The 19,746-nt window shown below is 47.8% G+C and overlaps 1 protein-coding gene across 3 annotated transcripts in view; it reads left to right on the top strand.

The window, feature by feature from the left end:
- The window catches only part of EDARADD (EDAR associated via death domain), a 67,186-nt gene that overhangs the window by 8,197 nt on the left and 39,243 nt on the right, over window positions 1-19,746 (top strand). For 2 of the 3 annotated variants that reach the window (XM_045802321.2, XM_045802320.2), the window contains 3 exons: window positions 1,281-1,339; window positions 5,057-5,096; window positions 16,342-16,400. In XM_045802321.2, the coding sequence (XP_045658277.2) occupies window positions 1,281-1,339; window positions 5,057-5,096; window positions 16,342-16,400 (158 nt within the window). The remainder of the gene's footprint in view (window positions 1-1,280; window positions 1,340-5,056; window positions 5,097-16,341; window positions 16,401-19,746) is intronic. The other variant, XM_045802322.2, reaches the window with a different exon arrangement.

The raw sequence follows: 19,746 nt of genomic DNA, 5'->3' as shown, positions 1-19,746 counted from the left end.
CAGAGAGATGTTGCCTGCACACTGCTTCTCCTTCGGGCATCATCAACATGTGCTGGGCAGAGAGCTGTGGAAACCCCAGACACATTCTAGAAGGGAGACATCTAGGGAGAACAAACACAGATTAACATATCAACAAATCATCTTGCTGTGCTCCTTAGAATCCCCAAAGGTGTTTCCTGGGCCTGGTGCCTGGTGCACAGTGTGTACTTAATTCAAGTTAAACTCAACTTTCCTCTTGGCTGGTGTCAGGCTTCCGCTGAGGGTTCTATAGGTTGCGCACTGCATAAATCTAGAGGACCGCACTCAAACGGATTTGCTCTTGATTAACATAGTTTTCTGGCAGATGTCTGGTCAGGTGTCTTGGAGTGGGGGAGCTCTTTTCCACTTTGAACAAACTCTTAAGATCTAGTGGTGGCCTCGACCGAGGCCTATACCTTTTTCTGTTTTTTCCTCATTCAATTCCTTAAATGCAACAAGTGTGGTAACTAAGAAGCAACATCTTGGGAAATCAAAATCACTTTTTGCTTAATAATGATCCTGGGAGGTTGCTGGCTTTATTAATTTACCTAAACCACAGCCAGAAGCTTAATATTTTAAAACGATTTGAGAAAAAAAAAAAAGCATTACAGAAGAGTGGGAAACATGGAGAGGAGAAACCAGGATCATGTCATTCCTGCTCAAAGATATAATCAAATTACACCAAAGAGTCATGGGTACCATGTGTGCATATCCATTGTTATATAAAACTCCGAGGGTCTGTAGATCTCTACAGGTAAACGGTTCAAAATATGGTGTTTTTTATTTTATTTTATTTTATTTTATTTTATTTATTTATTTATTTATTTATTTATTTATTTTTAAGATTTTATTTATTGGACAGAGAGAGACATAGCAAGAGAGGGAACAGCAGCAGGGGGAGTGGGCGAGGGAGAAGCAGACTCCCCACTGAGCAGGGAGCCCAATGTGGGGCTCGATCCCAGGACGCTGAAATCATGACCTGAGCCGAAGGCAGATGCTTCATGACAAGCACCCCAAAAATATGGTGTTTTTTTAAAATAGAGTTTGTCTTAATCTCTTTCTTGGTGCCATCAGACCCCATTCCTTCCTATTTTGTTTCCAGTCATGGTTGACAGTAAGTTTTTCTCAAGCCTGAGTAGGGTGTCTTGCATCAATATGAAGACGGTTCTCAAAGGACACGTCTGTGCTCTTAAATTACAGAGAATACCCTCCATTTGGATTTTTTTGTTTTTTTGTTTTTTGTTTTTTGGTTTTTTTTACAGATCATATGGCAAAGGAGCCAGTGGAAGACACGGACCCCAGCACTTTATCCTTTAACACGGTAAGTTACAGTCTTTACATCGATGGGGAGAACGCTTGTTATTCCTTGTGTGCCTTTGTTACATTTTTATTGCTCAGTATTGACACGAAGATCAGAAACCCCAAAGTCAGGTTTTCCCAAGGTAAATTTCTTTATCACCGTGTTCTCTGTGATGTAAGAGGCTTTGGGTTTCTCAGGGCGAAAAATGGTACTGGATTCTGTTCTTGTGATCTTTTTAGATTACATCCAGTCTGTGTATACTTGTCTATTTTTAATACTTGTCTATCTACTTTTAACTTCCTCTTCTTCAAAATTCAAAATATTTGGGGCACCTGGGTGGCGCACTTGTTAAGCGTCTGCCTTCAGCTCAGGGCGTGATCCTGGCGTTCTGGGATCGAGCCCCATTGGGCTCCTCCGCTGGGAGCCTGCTTTTTCCTCTCCCACTCCCCCTGCTTGTGTCCCCTCTCTCACTGTCTCTCTCTGTCAAATAAATAAGATCTTTAAAAATTTCAAAGTATTTAACATGAGATGGAAATTAAAAACAGGACTGCAGTACAGTTACTGGGGGCTGGCCCCTTGGCCAGCTGGGCACACGCTGTTTGATTCACATGTGTTACCGCATCTATTCCCTGCAGCAACCCTATAAGGTAAGCCCTGCCCATTTTACAGATGAAAAACAGAAACGCAGGGGTTGCGGTGAGTGGCCCCCCGTGGAAGCCGCCTAGGCGGGATGCAGACCCGGCAGCTGGCTTCAGGCCCTGCCCTCCCAGAACCACTCTGGGGCGTGTCTGGTGCTGAAGGCTCACCAAGGATTTCGCACACAGCATTCTGCATCCTCCACGTGATCGCCGAGATGGCAGGACGGCCGCCCCGTTCCGCGGAGGAAGCATGAAAGCTAACGGATTCGTATACAGTCCCCCAGACTGGAGCGCGGCTCTCCTGGGTGGGACCGCCTCTTGCTTAGGACCAGATCCGTGCATCTGGCAACATCACATGTGTTCTTATGCATATAGGGTGTGACACGTTCCTTTTTTTTAAAAAAAAATTGGAGGAGAGGAACTCTGATTAATAAAATTCTGATTCACTAATTTAGTTAGAATGACATAAAGTACACAGCACAATACCATTAGACAATGTAATTCGATGAAATGTCCTCAAGTCTTTGGTGGTTCACGAGGCACCTCAGTGTCTTGAAGACCTGAGGTGTTTGTCCTTGTGTCTCGAGTCCCCACCGCAAGTTCGCTAAGGGGCACTGTGGGGGACAAAGCTGGACCCATGGCGGAAATCAGTATGGAAACATCCCCTGCCCCTGCATTGCACAACGACAGAGTGCGGGACGGCCCCGTGGCTGTCGCCCACCGTCCCCTGGGCAGTAGCCCTGAACGAGAGCCTTTGGCTGCTAGAACGTGCACTCAGTTCGTCCTTCCGGTCCCCTTCCCCGGCGCCCGACCTGCGCTGCTCTCGGGCTCCCACTCTCTTCCCCACATCAGGTTCTCCTTCCCTCTCACTGGGGGTCACGGCCACCTCTGCTCACTTCTCCGTGCCAGGGCACAGTGATTTCCCCAGACCTTCCCTGGGTCGGTTTGCTGGGGCTGCCACAACAGAGGACGGCATGGCGGGGGACCTAAGTGCCCCCCACTCCTGCAGGTTGGAAAGGCCAGGGCCCTTCTCCTCCCTCCGAAACTGGTGGGGAAGAATCCTTTCTCATTTCTGCTGGTCTGTGTGGTGGTCGGCAACCCCTGGTGGTTCTCAGCTTTGAGCTGCATCCCTCCAGCGCCCTTGCTGCCTTGGCTCGTGGCCGGGGTCTCCCCGTGGGTCTGCGTCTCTTCTTTGTAAGGACGCTGGTCCTATTGGCTGGAGGCTCCAATCCACTCCAGTACGATCTCATCTTAACTAGTCCTCTATCTAAGTGTGTAGCAGCCCTATTTCCAGATGAGGTCACATTTGGAGGTACGGGGGGTTAGAACTTCAACAGAACTTTTTGGGAGGATACAAGGTCAGCCCATAACATTGCAGGTGCTCAGGATGAAACCCGTACTCCTCAACATGGCAGATGAGGTCATGGCTCCATGACCTCATCTCAGCATCCCTCCTGATGAGCCAGTCATGTGTAGCTCTTTGCTGCTGCTGAAACACCCCACACCTTCTCACCTTCCCGGGGTGCTAACACTGTTCCATCCAGCAAGGAAGATCTCCCCGCTTCCTCACCTATGGAACTCCTCCCCACACCTTCTCACCTTCCAGGGGTGCTAACACTGTTCCGTCCAGTTGATGGGCCAAGCTTCCCAAGAACCTGGAATGGCACCCATCTAAATCTTTTCACCTCACTTCCAGAATCTTCCATGTAAACTGGCTCCATCATTTCCCGTCCACCCCTGCCCCCTCTAGCGTGCATCTCTGCTTCTACACCCGTCACCCTTCACACGCCCTGAACTTGCTCCTCTGTGCCCACCACCTGCGATCACTGTGCTCCTTCCTCTTGGTCACCGAGTTCTTGGGCATTCTCCACGCCTAGCTCAAATGTCGGCCACTCCAGGAAACCTGCATTTGCTCCAGCCTGTTGGTTCCTTCACGCAGATTTTGGTTGAAGTTTAACACTGAGTCAGAATGTGGGGTTGCAAAGATCATAGTTCCTTTTTTAAAAAAGCTCTGAGTCTGAGGAAAAGGCAAGTACATACTTTAAAAACAGCCTGATAAGTGTTACAGTGCAGGTGTGTTTTCCGTGCTCTGGGGAACAGACTATCTAGAAGAATTTAGTCTCGGGGAAAATTTGACTTTGAGTTCTCCGTGATTAATGATTGATGGAGTTCTCCAGTGGAAGAGGAGTTCGAGGCTTTTAGAAGTTCTGAAACTTCAGTGTTGAGCTCCAAAGAAGCTGCAAGGAAGGGGTTTTAAAATAAAATCTTTGGTTCCACGTTTGTTTCTTTTTCTCCTCTGTCAGAGGAAGACATGTGTGAGACCTACAGGCACTTAGAAGGTGCAGCCTTTTTTCAAGGCCGGAGGAGGTGGACCCAAAGTCCCAGATGGGGAGTAGGAGCCAAGCCGGTTGGGGGACAGGATAGGGGGGCTGGGCACATTCCACTCGTCTGGTGTAAGTCATCAGAGAGTGGCCAACATTGTTCAGTCGGAAGTCAGAGTTTCCAGAAAGAAACACGTGATTGTAAGAGCCTTTGCTGTTTTGCATTCCCTCCCATGGTACTGCCCCCATCCCGTGCTGAGGAACTGAGTAGATCTTCGACATCCTTGTGCAGTCAGGAGGCTGGTTGGCTTTTGAATCCTATCCTGGTCACCCCAGGACAGAGCTTTACAAGAGTGAGGACTGCCTCGTCCACAGGCTTGTTGACCCAAAGGAATGCCACAGAAATGAGGACAAGAAATTGGTCTATCCCCATAATTTGTGAAAAGAAATGCTCCTCAATTTTAAACTACAGGAAATGGGGGTGGGATAGCACTGCAGAAAAGAGAAGTGTGGTTTAGCGGTCAGAGCTGAGGAAGTTTGGAAGGATTATTGTGTCTCGTATTCCAACATTAACTTCTTGTCAACCTTGATTTCATTTTTATAGGCTGAAGATAAAAACAAGCAATGGGTCAGGCCTGTTGGTAAATCCATGGCTAGAAAGTTGCAAGGTTTTAAACTAAAATTATGACTTTCCCCAAACAAAGCCTTCTTTTCACTTTGCTCTTATAACTGAACTGTGACGTTTAAAAATAACTCTCCTCTTTTGTTGGTTTCCACAGTCAGACAAATATCCCATTCAAGATACGGGACTCCCTAAAGGTATGTACACTCAATATAACTACTTGAACTTGTGATTATTTTAATACCTTGAACAAAGCACTAGTCAAAGTCATCTCTCGTTACTTAAAGTTGTTAAACAGAAACATAGTGACAATTTACCTTTTGACTTGTTGATTATCTCAGGCATGGATTTTCTTATTGAAATCTATAAGTCGTTTCATTACAAATTGTACATTAAATCCCTATGGTGTTTTTAAGATGCATAAAGTGAACATAGCCAGGACTCTGGGTTGCAAGTGACAGAAACCTAACTGAAGCTCATTTTAAAAAGGGAGGAGGGACACACTGGCTTAGGGTCTTTGGACGCTGCTGGGTGCAAGCATTTAAAGGATGCTGTCAGGCTCAGTCTCTGTGTCTCTCATGGCTCTGTCTTGATCTGTGTTGGCTCCATTTTGGGGCAGGCTTTCCCTTCACGGCAGGGAAGATGGTCACCGACACCTCCAGCTGTACACGGTGCCCGTCAAGATGGCGCCCCCCTCGTGCCCACAGCACAGTTCTAGGGATGACTGTCATACGGGGAGTTTGGGTCACGTGGCCATGCGTGAATCAGTTGTTGCCCTCAGGACGATGGAGGACACTGGTCAGGTCTGCGCCTTGAGGTTGGCTGGGGGAGGGCATGGAGTGAAGTCCACCCAAACCACAGGAAAGAGGCTTCTGTTACTAGACAGAGGGGCAAAGGATGCTTGTCAGTCCCCAAAGCAAAAAGCAAAAAAAAAAAAAAAAAAACACCCCAAAACCCAAAAAACCTATCTTTTGTAATTCACAGACTAATGTTTTAGCCATGGTACAGACATGGCTAGGCTTAGCCTCTTGTAATTTCTTCTGTGGGGCACTTTGCAAAGCCGTATCTGTTGTGGACGCCGTCTGGTTGCCCTCCTGGAGCATTTACCTTGTGCTTGCTGACAAGCCAGAGAGGAGGGGTGGACGGGGTGGGGGACAATCAGATCTGACCAGCTTCAGAGATGTCGGGGGCCCCCAGCTTCCTGGAGAGGTAGGACTTCCCAGCATGTGGGAATTTAGTGGGTTTTCCTGGCAGTCCTGGTGATAGGGTCACCCGACCAGAGGGTGGGGAGGGAGCTCCCCGCCAGGGTCCACCTGGAGTTAAGTGCAGGGTTCTGGCAAGGCTCCCCCCCCCCCAGTCCTTACTCACCAGACTCTTCGCCTTACACCCAGAAACTACACAACTAGGGTTTCATTCCTTTTGCACCCTGTGCATGCCCCTGGGAGTGACAGTGATGTAGGAAAGAGGGACCGAAGGCCAGGTTTGAGTCCACATCCTGGCTGTACTTGGGGAGGCTTCTGGCAAGTTCGCTTCCCCCTTTCCCCTATTGACTTCTAAGTGTCCCGAGTCCTCCAGTCTGTGATTCGATTCTCTAGTTCGGCCAGAAGGTGGAAGATGCCAGCCAGGTGACCAGGGGCAGAGGGGAGGCAGTCTCAGGTGCTGCTCCCTGGACTTCAGTGTGCAGTGAAGAATTACCAGGGGAGGGGAGGGGGCTGTTTAAAATGTAGGTTCTGGGCCCAGCTGCTCTGAAATCACCATGTGGTAGGTCTGGGGCCAGGCCCAGGAACCTGTGTGTAAATGCACACCTGAGGGGCTGGGAGGCAGACCTCAGTTTAACCTAAGAAGCTTCAAGGATTTGGTGTGTCCACCAGGGAGGCACATAGACAAGAGAACCAAACTGTAGCCAGACCACGTGCTGGACTCTGAGTACCCTCAGAATGGTGGTTCCACATCTCAGGGTCTCAGTTTCCTGTCTCCTGGTGTAGGAAGGACGGTCTCCTCCTCCCCCTCCCCCCCCCCTCCCCGCCCCCCCCCCTCGAACGCTAGTGAGCATCGAGTGAAATGAGTCCAGGACAGTGCCTGACACAGGCGAGCATCAGATGGCAGAGGGAAATCTGGCCAAGGAAGTGTGCGAGATCAGGCTTGAGGATGCTTTCCCAGCCCCATGGCAGAAACAGCACTGCTTGAGACAACCACTGAGCTGCAGGGACTCTGGAAATGCAATGTCATGGTCTGATCTGTCTAAAGATCTTTTTTAACACCCTTGAAAGTGATTTCCTGTTTTGGGGGGAAAAAAAAAAGACTGGTTGCTTAGCAACCTGATACTATAGTAACTGTGTTATTGGTTTCTCCTGGAATTTGAGATTTACAAAACCTTAATTAAACTGATGATGAGTTTATAAGTAACATGACTGTGAAAACCACGTTTATGAGAAATGTGACTAGATCTTTCTTCTATCCTTATTCACGGAGAACAGTATAATTAAGCACATGATTTCTTACCTCTAAAGAAATATATCATCTTATATATAACGTCTAAAAGTTTAAAAACTTACTCCAAGGGCGCCTGGGTGGCTCAGTTGGTTGAGCGTCTGACTCTTGGTTTTGGCTCGGGTCATGATCTCACGGTTGTGGGATCGAGCCCCGCATTGGGCTCCCTGCTCAGTGGAGAGAGTCTCTCCCCCTCTGCCCTTCCTCCCAATCACTCACACGCACGCATGTTCTCTCTCTCTCTCTGTAAATAAGTAAATGAATAAAATCTTTAAAAAAAACCTTCAACATTTGCATTCAATAATGTCTATGACTTGGGGTGCCTGGGCGGCCCAGTCGGTGAAGCGTCTGCCTTCAGCTCAGGTCATGATCCCAGGGTCCTGGGGTCCAGCCCCCACAGCGGGCTCCTGGCTCAGGGGGGAGCCCGCTTCCTTCTCTCCCTCTGCTGCCGTTCCCCTACTTGTGCTTTCTCTCTCGCTGTCTCTGTCAAATACATAAATAAAATCCTTAAAAATAATGATAATAATATCTATGACTTGATATTTGCTAGTATTTTTTAACACCTACCAATGGGGCCAATATTATCATTAAACATTTATGGTCATTTTTTCATTGTAAATGTTTTTACAGAAAGAAACCCCATGTGAATCAGTGTGGAAACTAACGTGTAGATTTAAAAATAAATGTAATCTAATTAAGTCCGAGCTTGGACTCTAACATTTAAGTGAATTTTAGGGGGTCCTGCTTTATTTAAAGGAGGATTTGCCTGTAATTAACTTGACCGATTTCCATATGGTTAAAAAGTCTTCAAAATTTATTTTCTTAAGCAGATTAGGCATGTTTCACAAAATCTTTGTTACACGTCTGGTATATTCCTGCTGTCTTCATGGGCAGTTTTAAACTCTTCCTCACACGGTCCAGACTAGAGTGGCTCTGAATTATGTGCTTTCACCACAAACCAACAGTGGAAATCTAAGGTAACTCCAGCGATCAGCATGTTTTTGAGACGAAGCACGTTGTTAAACTTGTTTTCTTACCGAGAACCGCCTCCCCTAATTTTAGAGATTTCAGGGGGTTCGTTCTGTCCGGTGTCTTTTCTGAGAGCTGTTCTGTGACGGTCTGCAGGCGCCACACTCAGGGCTTATCTGATTACTGTTATTCTATTTGAGTGTAGTTGACACACACGTTACATCAGTTTCAGGTGTAGGACATAGTGCAACACAGTATGGAGGGTCCTTAAAAAAATTAAAAACAGAATTACCATAGGATCCGGTTATACCATGACTGGGTATGTACCCAAAGAAAACGAAAACACTGATTCGAAAACACAGACGCACTCTTATGTTTGCAGCTGCGTTCTTTGCGGTAGCCAAGCTATGGAAGCAGTCCGCGTGTCCGTGGACAGATGAATGGATGAAGAAGATGCGGGGTGTGTGTGTGAGAAGTAGAATGTCACACAACCTTCAGAAAGGATGAGATCGTGCAGTGTGCGACATGAGTGAAGCTTATTTTATGTCAGAGCTCCTGATGTCTTGTAGAACTGCTGGCTCGAGTGCTCTGGAGGGACTGCGACTCTTCACAATTTGAGAGAAAATGTGTTTGGAAAAAAATTCCGATTTTTGAGCCACTCTTCACAGTGAGGGGAAATCATTGCACATAAATACGTCATAAATCAATCAGGATTTTAGCCTCTTTTTCTCTAGGGTTCCTGCTCTTTTATTGTTCAAAATATTTTGTGGAGAATTTTAAGTTAAAGAGACATAGGGGCGCCTGGGTGGCACAGCGGTTGAGCCTCTGCCTTCGGCTCAGGACGTGATCCCGGCGTTATGGGATCAAGCCCCACATCAGGCTCCTCCGCTATGAGCCTGCTTCTTCCTCTCCCACTCCCCCTGCTTGTGTTTCCTCTCTTGCTGGCTGTCTCTCTCTCTGTCGAATAAATAAATAAAATCTTAAAAAAAAAAAAAAGAGAGACATAAAGACTAATTCTATTGTGAAAGTTGAGGCATTTGAACTCAAGCGTAGATGATATTTGGGGGGACCTTTTAGAGCAATTTTTAACAAGTGTAGAAGTAGTGGTTCAATTTTAAAAAGGAGAAAAATAAACAAATATGAAGGAATTCACTAAAATAATTCAGAAGTAAAAATGTTTGCCCTAAAACTTGGAAGCCCATGTGTTGTATTTTGTACAATTTCTCCCCTCATAGACTGACAGCATTTTGTTAATAGGCGTCCTTGTTCTAAGACGAGACTGACCACCCCTCCTGCCTGCACAATTTGCCGTGTCCTGGTCCTGCTCATTCCATAAGTTCATGGCCTCCCACTCAACCTTGACTGGGACTCTACAGGAAACTCCCAAATCAACCTTTCTCCCCCAAGTTATGATTTAAATACAAAGGTAACCAGCCTGCACAATTTTTTTAGAAGATTTGATTTATTTGAAAGACAGCGAGTGAGAATGAGAGCGCGAGCTTGGCGGGGGGGGGGGGGGGGCAGAGGGAGAGGAAGAAGCAGACTCCCCGCTCAGTAGGGAGCCTGAGGCAGGATTCGATCCCAGGACCCTGGGATCATGACCTGAGCCAAAAGCACATGCTTAACTGACTGAGCTGCTCAGGCGCCCCCATCCGGCACAGTTTTTTTTTCCTTTTGTGGAGGGTAGAGAGGAGAGAGAGGAATATGACCACAGGAGTGTTTGGGGTACCACTTCACAAAAGTAACTATGTAAGTTCAAGTTGTCCTCATATTGGGGAAAAAAACATGCTTTCACAAAAATGCTGGGTTGACCATTATGACAGGAGCCCTTCTGAGAATCAGTGTGACGGAGATCACACGTCTGTTACTTTTTGCTGTAATGCATCAGGATTCTGTGGGATGCCTGTTGGATGTCAGGTTCCTGGGGGCCCCACAATTCCAGGTAAGGAAGTCTGGTGTGGGGCCTGGGAATCTGCATTCTTAACCAGCACAGGTGCTTTGGATGCCTGAACGCTGGGCACTGTCTCTTGAGAAGTGTAGGCCCAGGTGAGATCTCTACTGCTCTTGTGTCAAAAGAATAGAATCCTCATGAAGAACCATGCTTTTAGTTGACATTCCTCAGATCATACGATTAAGGGGAATCATGTAGGAGGCCATGAATGTAGCCCCTTGTTTGAACAAACCCAGCAGCCCGGCACTTCATAGGTGACTGAAAACGAATGCAAGAGATGAATCAGCCAATCTCTCGTTCGGTCTCAGCTGTTGGCCCCTGATAAATGATTCTTTATTTAAAGCTCTATAACTCTAAAAGTTCGCCTAAACGTTTCTTTCATAGCATCCTAGATTTCTGTCAACTGTTTAGAGAGTAGTATTAAAATCTGTAAAGATTCAAATCTGATGGGACCAAAATCAGTTCATCTGTGCCGTCCTCACCACAAGTCGGGGAGCTGCGAAGTTAACACCTAAGTCAAACAACCTAAGAATGGAGGTTTCTTCCCCAAGTGAAATTTTTGAAAGGTGTTAAACACAGGTCATGCATTGCGGGTTCTTTGACTTTCACTGGCAATCCCCACTTTGACAATAGCGCTGAGGTGGCTTTGCTTTGACTTTAAGAGGCTGAGCTATGACGACAGGTGCAATCCCACTGCCTGCTACCTGCCAGGCTTAGTAAGATGTCAGCTGAACAGAGCAGCACAGTGAATTCTGATGTGGTATTAAGCAGAGGGGAACGTGTTTGGAGTGCCACTTACTCACCTGGCTGCTGAGGGAAGGATCCTGCCCCGGGGTTAGGCGGATGGCCGCACATACCTGCACTGGACGGATGGGATGGACAGCAGTTTATGGGTCACTTATCCTCACGGCCTGGGGCGGGGGAAGCACCGCAAGCCACTCAGGGTCACAGGGGGTTGCCCTCAGGAGCAGCGCGGACAAGCCGGGGCTGCAGGTGGTAAGTGTGGCGAGAGGAAGAGGGCCCCTGGTTCCCCGGGAGGATGTGATTGTTTCATCTGAGTAATTCTGTGGGCTGGCAGGGAACTGAAACTCAGAACTCAGGGGTGAGTGGGGACTGTGGCTTGAGTTTAGCTAGGGGGCCTTATCCACGGAGCAGAGTGTGGACAGCTTGTACCTCGGCCGTTCGAGGCCCTCCTGATTTTACCAGATGTCAAGACAGCACATGACATTGAGTCTTAATCTTAGATCTTATACTCCAGTTGACTCCATGGTGCCTTGACCTCAATTTAAATCTTAGTGACGAGCGAGACTTACAGGGTAGAGACGGTCCCTAAATGGCAAAACAGGCACTTAACCAGAAGAGAATGGGCCATGTGGTGTGGCATTGGGGTAGTGAGTGCACGGCCCCAGAGGGCATGAATTAAGATAACCCGTGCCTGTGACAATTGTCACCCCAGGCAGAGGCTCTGTTTGCACTTTGTAAGTAAAGCAGGAATTCTGTGAGGAGCCCATTATACCTTTCGATGTAATCTGTTGCCCGTAGAGTGGATGGAAGTTCCATTGAATGGCTCCTTTTAGAGCCAGGCATTGTGCATTCTGAGAGGTGAAATGAACATCTTCGTCCCTGTCCAGTAATGTCTCGAACTCCAGGGGTTAGGGAGTAGTCTAGCGAGGCCTTATATTGTGGTCTTATAAGAAGAGACATCTGTTACCTTGATTTATAGTCTGTTCATCTGTGAGGCAAGAGATTCCCAGAGTTCTTTACCCCAGAGTGGACAAGTCTCCCAGGCAATGATTCAAGAGTTCCTAAAAAAAAAAAAAAAAAGTGCTGATGGGACCATTTGTTGGCCAGGGCATCCAGCACTAAGATGACAGCCTGAAGTTTGGCCAATTGTGCTGACCCTTGACTCCCATCTGTTATCAGGAACATCCTGAAAGTGCTGGAAAGCACACTTGTCAATGGGCTCCATCATGTATGATGGTGGTGATCTCGTCTGTAGTGTCTACGAGCTCCCACGGCTATTTGCTCAGTTGATCTGAAGCCCCCCCCCCCCCGCCCCAGGTAACCCAGGAATCTGAGCAGAGTGATCTCTTCCAGCACCATGGCATCCAGCAAGAGACTGAGGATAGTGGGGGACACCCCCTCCCGTGGGTGGAATATGCCGGAGGGCCTAGGTTTTGCTCCACTGAGTAGCAAGGCCTCAGAAGCTATGTCAAGCTTGTACGGTGCTGCTTCCGTGACCCGAGGCATAGTGGGCAGCAGGGCATGGAGGCTCACAGGTACAGATCAGGGAGAGCCTCTGTTTCCAGAAGGGCCTAGCATGCAGCCAGCAATCGCTGCTCTCATGGTGTAGAGAGAGGAGCAGTTTCTTGCATCAGAAGCCCGTGGACAACTTACGGCTATTACGGTGGTCCAGAGACTTCAGGAGAAGTGGGAGGAGGTGGTTGAAACCCTGACACTGAAGGGGTCTCTGAGAAGGCTCACCGTAGACTTTTGTTGGAGGGAGCCAAATTCATGGTGGACCAATTTGCACGAAACTGTAGCAATGAGAGTAAGTAAATATGTAAGGGGAATACGTTGCCTCCAGAATTCCAAAGGAACTAAAAGATGTTGGACTTGTATTAACTTGTAGGTTCTGAGAAGGTCCATAACTCTTTATTGGCAGTGTCAGAGATGGTTACCAGAAGAGTCTTAGGAGTTTAACCAAGTTGGCCGGGCGGTGCACTGTGTTGGGGGGCAATGTCCCGTTCCCTTTCTGTGAGCTCTTTTATGGATATTTATATGGCTTGGATGATTATGTCAAATGGATGTCCTCAGAGGAGGATGTCATCCATGTAGTGTCATACCCGTGATCCTGGAGAAGGCCGGGTGTAGTTGAGACCTTGCCTGCAAAGACCGTGTGCTAGGACGAGGCTGGTAGGTACCCATGGGGAGCCCGGTCACCACGTGTGGGAGCCTTTGCAGATCAAGGCTCATTGCAGCGCAGAGGCTGCTGAAGCCGACACTGCACAGAACATATCGGCCAAATCTGTAATGGCCAGACGTTTACTCGTGGCTGATCGGACGGAGCCAGCAGTTTCAGTAGTACCGGGCATCAGTGTGGGGCCACATTAGGGTGCAGTAATGCGCTTCGAGGTGCCGTTCATTTGCTTTCAGGTTTAAGAGGAGGCCAAATTCAGCTGTTAAATGGAGAAGCAGTAGATAATCAGCCTTTCCCTCATCAGGGCTTATATAATAATTTTTGATCTTTGAAGGTCCTGTTTAATTTACATTGGGCCATATTAGTTATTTGAACTAAGAGGTCTATGGGGTCCCATTTTGTCAAGTCATCTAACTGTGAAGATTTAATAATAGTTCATGGAGTCAGAGCAGCTGTGCCCCCAGTGGGACGCTCCAAGGCAATGGGTGCTGTGACCGTGGGAAACTGAGGCAAAGCAGGAGGTCTCACGGTCAGGGTGAGGCGTGCCAGTCCTCTGTTTTACATGCAGGAGCTCTCCTAAGATTATGGGGGAAACCATGTTGACATTCAGCGGCATCTCCAGGAGTAACTGTAATTCGAGCCCCAGCACTGATTAAGTCCATGAGGGTTTGCCAATTCATGCACTGAAGCAGCTATTAGAGTGGATTCAGAACCTATGTCATCAGGTACGGAGGCATCCAGCACTTTTTTTTTTTTTAGAGTCTGTGTGCACACGTGCAGTGGGGGGAGGGGCAGAAGGAGAGAGGGAGAATCTCAAGCCAACTCCACGCTCACCGTGGAGCCCGACAGCAGGCTCAATCTCACGACCCTGAGATCACAACCTGAGCTGAAATCAAGAGTCGGATGCTCAACCTACTGAGCCCCCCCGACGCCCCCCCCCCATCCAGCACTCTTTCATCTGTGGGCTGTATAAATGATTATAGTAAATGTTGGATTTGTCAGTGGGTCCACCTGTGCACCTCCGTTTTTAGTTTTATTTTTCCTTTTCTCTCCTCCCCAGTATCCAGGTTTCTGTCCATCTTGCTTTCATTTCCCTTCCCCTTTTCTTTTTGCGTCACTGGATAAATTCTGGGTGCAAGTAGGTGGGGGAATCCTCTACTCTGCTCATATTTCTACATTTCCTCCTCCACAGAGCCTCAAATCAGCACTGTGGGGGTTGGGGCCTGCCGCGGCTGCCCACCATACGGCAGTGGTGGCTCGCACGTGGTTTCGGGACCCCAGGCTTGCGTCAGGCTTGAACTAACCCCTTGCCATGCCGCAGGGGGACCATGGGTTTCCCCTGTAACTGGGGATCAGGATCTTCTTTGCAGCCAGGCACGGGTGGCCCAGTGGCCAGCAGGCAACGGGCTGATACTGCGCTTTGCGACAGCCCTGCCTTTCCTTTGTCTTTTATGCTTTCTCTGCAGATTCCCTTGGAATATTTTTATTTCTACCTGCATAAAGTCTCACATTTTTTTTCTTTCTTTCTTTCTTTCTTTCTTTCTTTCTTTCTTTCTTTCTTTCTTCCTTCCTTCCTTCCTTCCTTCCTTCCTTCCTTCCTTCCTTCCTTCCTTCCTTCCCACAAGCAGGGGAAGTGGGAGAGTAAGAAACAGGCTTCCTGCTGAGCAGGGAGCCCAATGCGGGACTCGATCCCAGAACGCTGGGATCATGACCTGAGCCAAAGGCAAATGCTTAATGGCTGAGCCACACAGGCTCCCCTCGTCATTCACTTTCTGATCATTCATGGTGCAGACTTTCTGGGGGGTTTATAGGGACAGGCTGGGGAAGCTGATGGCCCACCTCATAGGGAAGGCCAGTCTATCTGCTTGGGGTCGGGAATCCACCTCCAGGAAGGTCCTACTGCTTATGGGTCAGGTGGGGCCCATGAGGCCCGCGATCGCAGGGTCGGTCCTTTGGCATACCGTAAGCAGTTCCTGGGCCACGGGCTGCCATGGATGTAAACCACGTTGCCCTTGGAGGTCAGGAGAGCTTGTGTGCCGGTAGTGAGGGAAGCAACAGCATAGGAGACAGGCAAAGTCAAGGTTTGTACCTGAACAACCAGAAGCAGGGAGCCCTGTCTTAGTCTCTCTGGGGTGGTGATCTCATTGGTTTCTGCAAACCTCCCAAAGGGCCATCCCCACACCCATACTGGCCATGTACGATCACAGTGCCTGTGCGCCTGGCCCAAGTACCCACCAGGCTGGACACAGCCCCCCGAGAGCTCCAGCCCAGCCCTTGATAGCTGGGACTTAAGTAACGTAGTGACCAGCCAGGGCGCTTAGAGCTGGAATCCTCCCAGCTCACCTGCCCAACATCGGTGGAACCCGACAACACATCACAGTGGGGGACAGATGGTGAACAACAGCTTTCACCTTGGGGACGAGGACATTTTAGGTGGGAAGAGAGGACAGACATCAAAGGAAGACAGCAAGCGTACGTCTGCCAGCAACTGGCAGTCCTGTCCCAGGCAGCCCCCGCCAAGCTCCTGCCGCTAGCTCAGTCTGACTGAGTGTCTTCCCTAGTGGTCGGGCCGTGCTGGTCGTGAGGCCAGTTGTCAGACCACCTCCTGTGCACCCCTAACGCTAAGGGAGGATCCTGCCCCGGGGTTAGGCGGATGGCCGCACATACCTGCACTGGACGGATGGGATGGACAGCAGTTTATGGGTCACTATCCTCATGGCCTGGGGGAGGGGAACGCTGCAAGCCACGCAGGGTCACGGGGGTTGCCCTCTGGAGCGGCGTGAACAACCCGGGGCTGCAGGTGGTGAGGGTGGGGGGAGGACGGAGGGCCCCTGGTTCCCTGGGGAGGATGTGATTGGCTTCTCTGAGTAATTCTGTGGGCTGGCAGGGAACTGAACCTTGGTACTCAGGGGTGCGTGGGGACTGTGGCTGGTGACCTCCCAGGCAGCGGGGTGTAGCTCAGGGGGCTTACTCGTGGACGCGGAGAGGGCAGAAGACCTCGCGCCTTCCCGGTTTTACCAGGTGTCCAAGCAGCATGTAATCCTGAGTCCTGATTCTAGGCCTTACGTGTCAGAGCGCGCTCTTTATGAAGCCCTGTGTCTTTTTCCCGCAGCTGGGGAACGTGACGCCATCACTCCGAACCGCCCAACAGACTATGAGGTGCGACATCAGGTAAGACTCGTTTCAGCTCTAGTTTCACCCTCAGCTTCTTCCCTATCCATCTAGAGTTGTTTAGAAATTATCTTCCAGAGCTTTGAAAAGAAAGAAGAGGATTTTTAGGTAATAAAATAAGTCTGGAAATGATCTTTCAACAGCCCAGTGATAGAGCACACGGATACAACTTTTGTTACTCCCCGTTGCATGGGAGCTTTAATCCAGTCTTCAAAAAAAAACACTTGTCTGTAGGCTACACACGGACCGTCAGTGTTCGTGCATGAAAGAGCAGAGGCTGCTTGCTTTCAGATGGAGCTGGTATGCTGTGAATGAGAAGCTTTTTTTTTTAGCCCCAAGCAAAACTGGATAGTCTAATAACATTTTTGACACGTTTTCATAAAACCTTTCCTTTTTTCAGTAACATGTTATTTTTTTTTCCTGTCTTTTGCCAAAAAAGCAAATCCAGGTATTGTTTTCCGATTATAAAAGAATGTTTGTTATTTTAAACTTTAGAAAGGACAAAACTGTACCCCCAAAATTGAGAATTGCCTGTCATTCCATTGTTCACCTTTTGAGGTACATTCTTCCAGAAGGTTCATTGGGTCGCCGTGTGCTTCACTGTCCAGCCCATTGCTTTCCACGCGCTCAAAGCTCATTAGCAGAATTGCACAATACTTCACATCTGCTGAACTATGTTTAGAGTGTCAAGTGTCTCAAAAAGCATGTCTTGCCTCAAGATGGGCTAGTTTGATCCTGCCCGTTCCTTAACAGCAAAGTAATTCTTCGCGAGACAGATTGAAAGTTCTGTTCAGACTTGCTTGTCAGACATCAGTCTGTCATAAATCATTAATAGTGATACTCTTGGACAGTCAGATCACTTCTGCAAAAAAAGCAAAATTATAGTGTAGTTGATAGCACAGTCGATTTTAAGTTACACAGCTCTCTTGAAAGTAGTCAGTGATGCTGCTTTTACCTTTGGTTTGGGGCTCTTCGGTCACCTACTGTGAATACCATATTCTTATTTAGTAATCCTTAGCATTTTCCTTGGCATTACAATCTAATGATTGGCTTTGGCACCGACTAAATTTAAACAATTGTACTAAACCCAAAGTATTAAATTTCTCTTCTTGCATTTCTTAATTTGTTTAACAAAGTTTTGTTTCTCGCACGTTTTGTAACACGATACAGACTCACATGAAAACGCAAGAATGCTACAGTGTTTGTTTAGCTCGCTCTTAGGGATTTTCCAAAACCAGTTAAGATTAGGTGCAGAAAATACCTTAGGACACTGTTCAGAAACTGTTTTAGTGTCATGGGTCTGGCTATATGAAGTGAAGTCTATCCTACGAGATGAAAATAGATCTGTCGACGAATAAAAGGGGAAGAAACCTATTTGAGATCGTTTTCAGTTCTGTTGTACAAGAAATTGTCCTGTTCCTATGTAAGGTGGGACTGTACCTAGCTCCTTCAGTTCATTATTTCTGAATCATCTATAGGATTGGTTCTAACTGCGGGATATCCAGAGGATTCTTTGAAACCAACTTGGCAGTTAGAACAAAGAAAACTCACTAGGGGTGACACGTTTAAAAAAACCAAACCAAACCAAACAAAAACACCCCACAGTCCATTTTCCAGAGCTCCGACATTAAAAGCAAGCCGAAAATATGTTCTTCAGAATACGTAACATTTGACGTGTGAGTGCTTTTATCATTTGAAAACTAAAATCTGCCTCTTTGGATGAGGTGGAGGGAGAACATCGCAGCGTCCTGGTGTGCAGAGTCGAATTCGACTTCTCAGACAAGATTTCCTGAAGAATCCTTTACTTTTAGGACCTTAAATCCATACCCCATCTGCTAGAGCCTGTCCTACTTCTACAGTTTATTACAACTGTGACTTGTTTGATCATCTGCTGAGACCAGACCTGGACTGGGTGTTCTTGGACGTAAGGAAAAGCAGGGGGCGGGCAGGGAGGAGAGAAGACCTCTGCAGAGCTTACGGAGTTGCTGGCGAACCAGAGCCCCAACATGAGATTCTAGGTGTGGGGATGGTTCACAGGGCTTAAAAACATTCATGGAACGTGGGACGGCTGGGTGCTCAGTCGGTTAAGCATCTGACTCTTGATCTCAGCTCAGGTCTTAGTCTCAGGGTTGTGAGTTCAAGCCCCACACCGGGCTTCACCCTGGGCATGGACCCTACTTACAAAAACAAACTCTGTGGAACTCTATGTTCAAGAACACACTTTCCAGAACCTTTAGCCCACAGTAAAGTTTCAGCTACGTGAGCCACATGCGCAAACGTCTGGCCAATGAGACTAAAGCAAAATTGTTCCAGTTTGTAGCCAACAGTCCATGCCGAGAGGAAATAATAAAAATAATATCAGGTTGCTCACTCAGAGCTAGAGGTTATGTGAAGAGTGACATTTTCCTCTATTTATGTGTTTAATTGGTTTTATCAAACTAAAGCTTTTATCTTTTAAGATTTAGAAACCACATGAAAGTACTGGGCTCATTTAGTTGTGACAAAAGAACCGTACTAATGTAAGGTGTTAGTAGTGAAGGGAATGGGGTGTAGGGTATAGAGGACTCTCTATACCATCTTCTTGAGTTATCTGTAATTCTCAAACTACTCTAAAAATATTTTATTTTAAGATTTAATTATTTTAGAGAGAATGTGCAAGTGGGGGGAGGGGCAGAGGGAGAGGGAGAGAGACTCTCAAGCCGACTCCGTGCTGAGCTTGGAGCCCAACATGGGGCTCAATCCCACGACCCCAAGATCACAACCTGACCTGAAACCAAGAGTTGGCTGCTTATCTGACTGAGCCACCCCCTAAAGTAAAAATGTATTTTAAAAACCACACTAAGGGGGACGCCTGGGTGGCTCAGTTGTTAAGGGTCTGCCTTTGGCTCAGGGCGTGATCCCGAGGTCCTGGGATCGAGACCCGCATCGGGCTCCTCTGCTAGGAGCCTGCTTCTTCCTCTCCCACTCCCCCTGCTTGTCTTCCCTCTCTCGCTCTGTCAAATAAAGAAATAAAATCTTAAAAACAAAACAACACTAAGGGACACCTGGGTGGCTCAGTCAGTGAAGCATCTGCCTTTGGCTCAGGTCATGATCCCAGGGTCCTGCGATTGAGTCCCACATCAGGCTCCTTGCTCAGCAGGGAGCCGCCTCCTTCCTCTGCCCCTTCCCCTGCTTGTGCTCTCTCTCTCTCTCTCTGACAAATAAATAAGTAAAATCTTTTTTAAAAATTTAACAATAAATAAGTACCAAACGAAGTAAAAGTTAGAATCTAGGAAAATGAAAAACTTCATTCACAATTTCACTACTCTAATATAACCATTTTTTACCATTTGGATGTATTCCCTCA

This window comes from Ursus americanus, chromosome 6 (genome assembly GCF_024610735.1).
Source record: "Ursus americanus isolate L20-20 chromosome 6, mUrsAme1.1.p, whole genome shotgun sequence".
In the NCBI taxonomy this organism is placed as follows: Eukaryota; Metazoa; Chordata; class Mammalia; order Carnivora; family Ursidae; genus Ursus; species Ursus americanus.
This window is presented reverse-complemented; position numbering and strand designations above follow the sequence as displayed.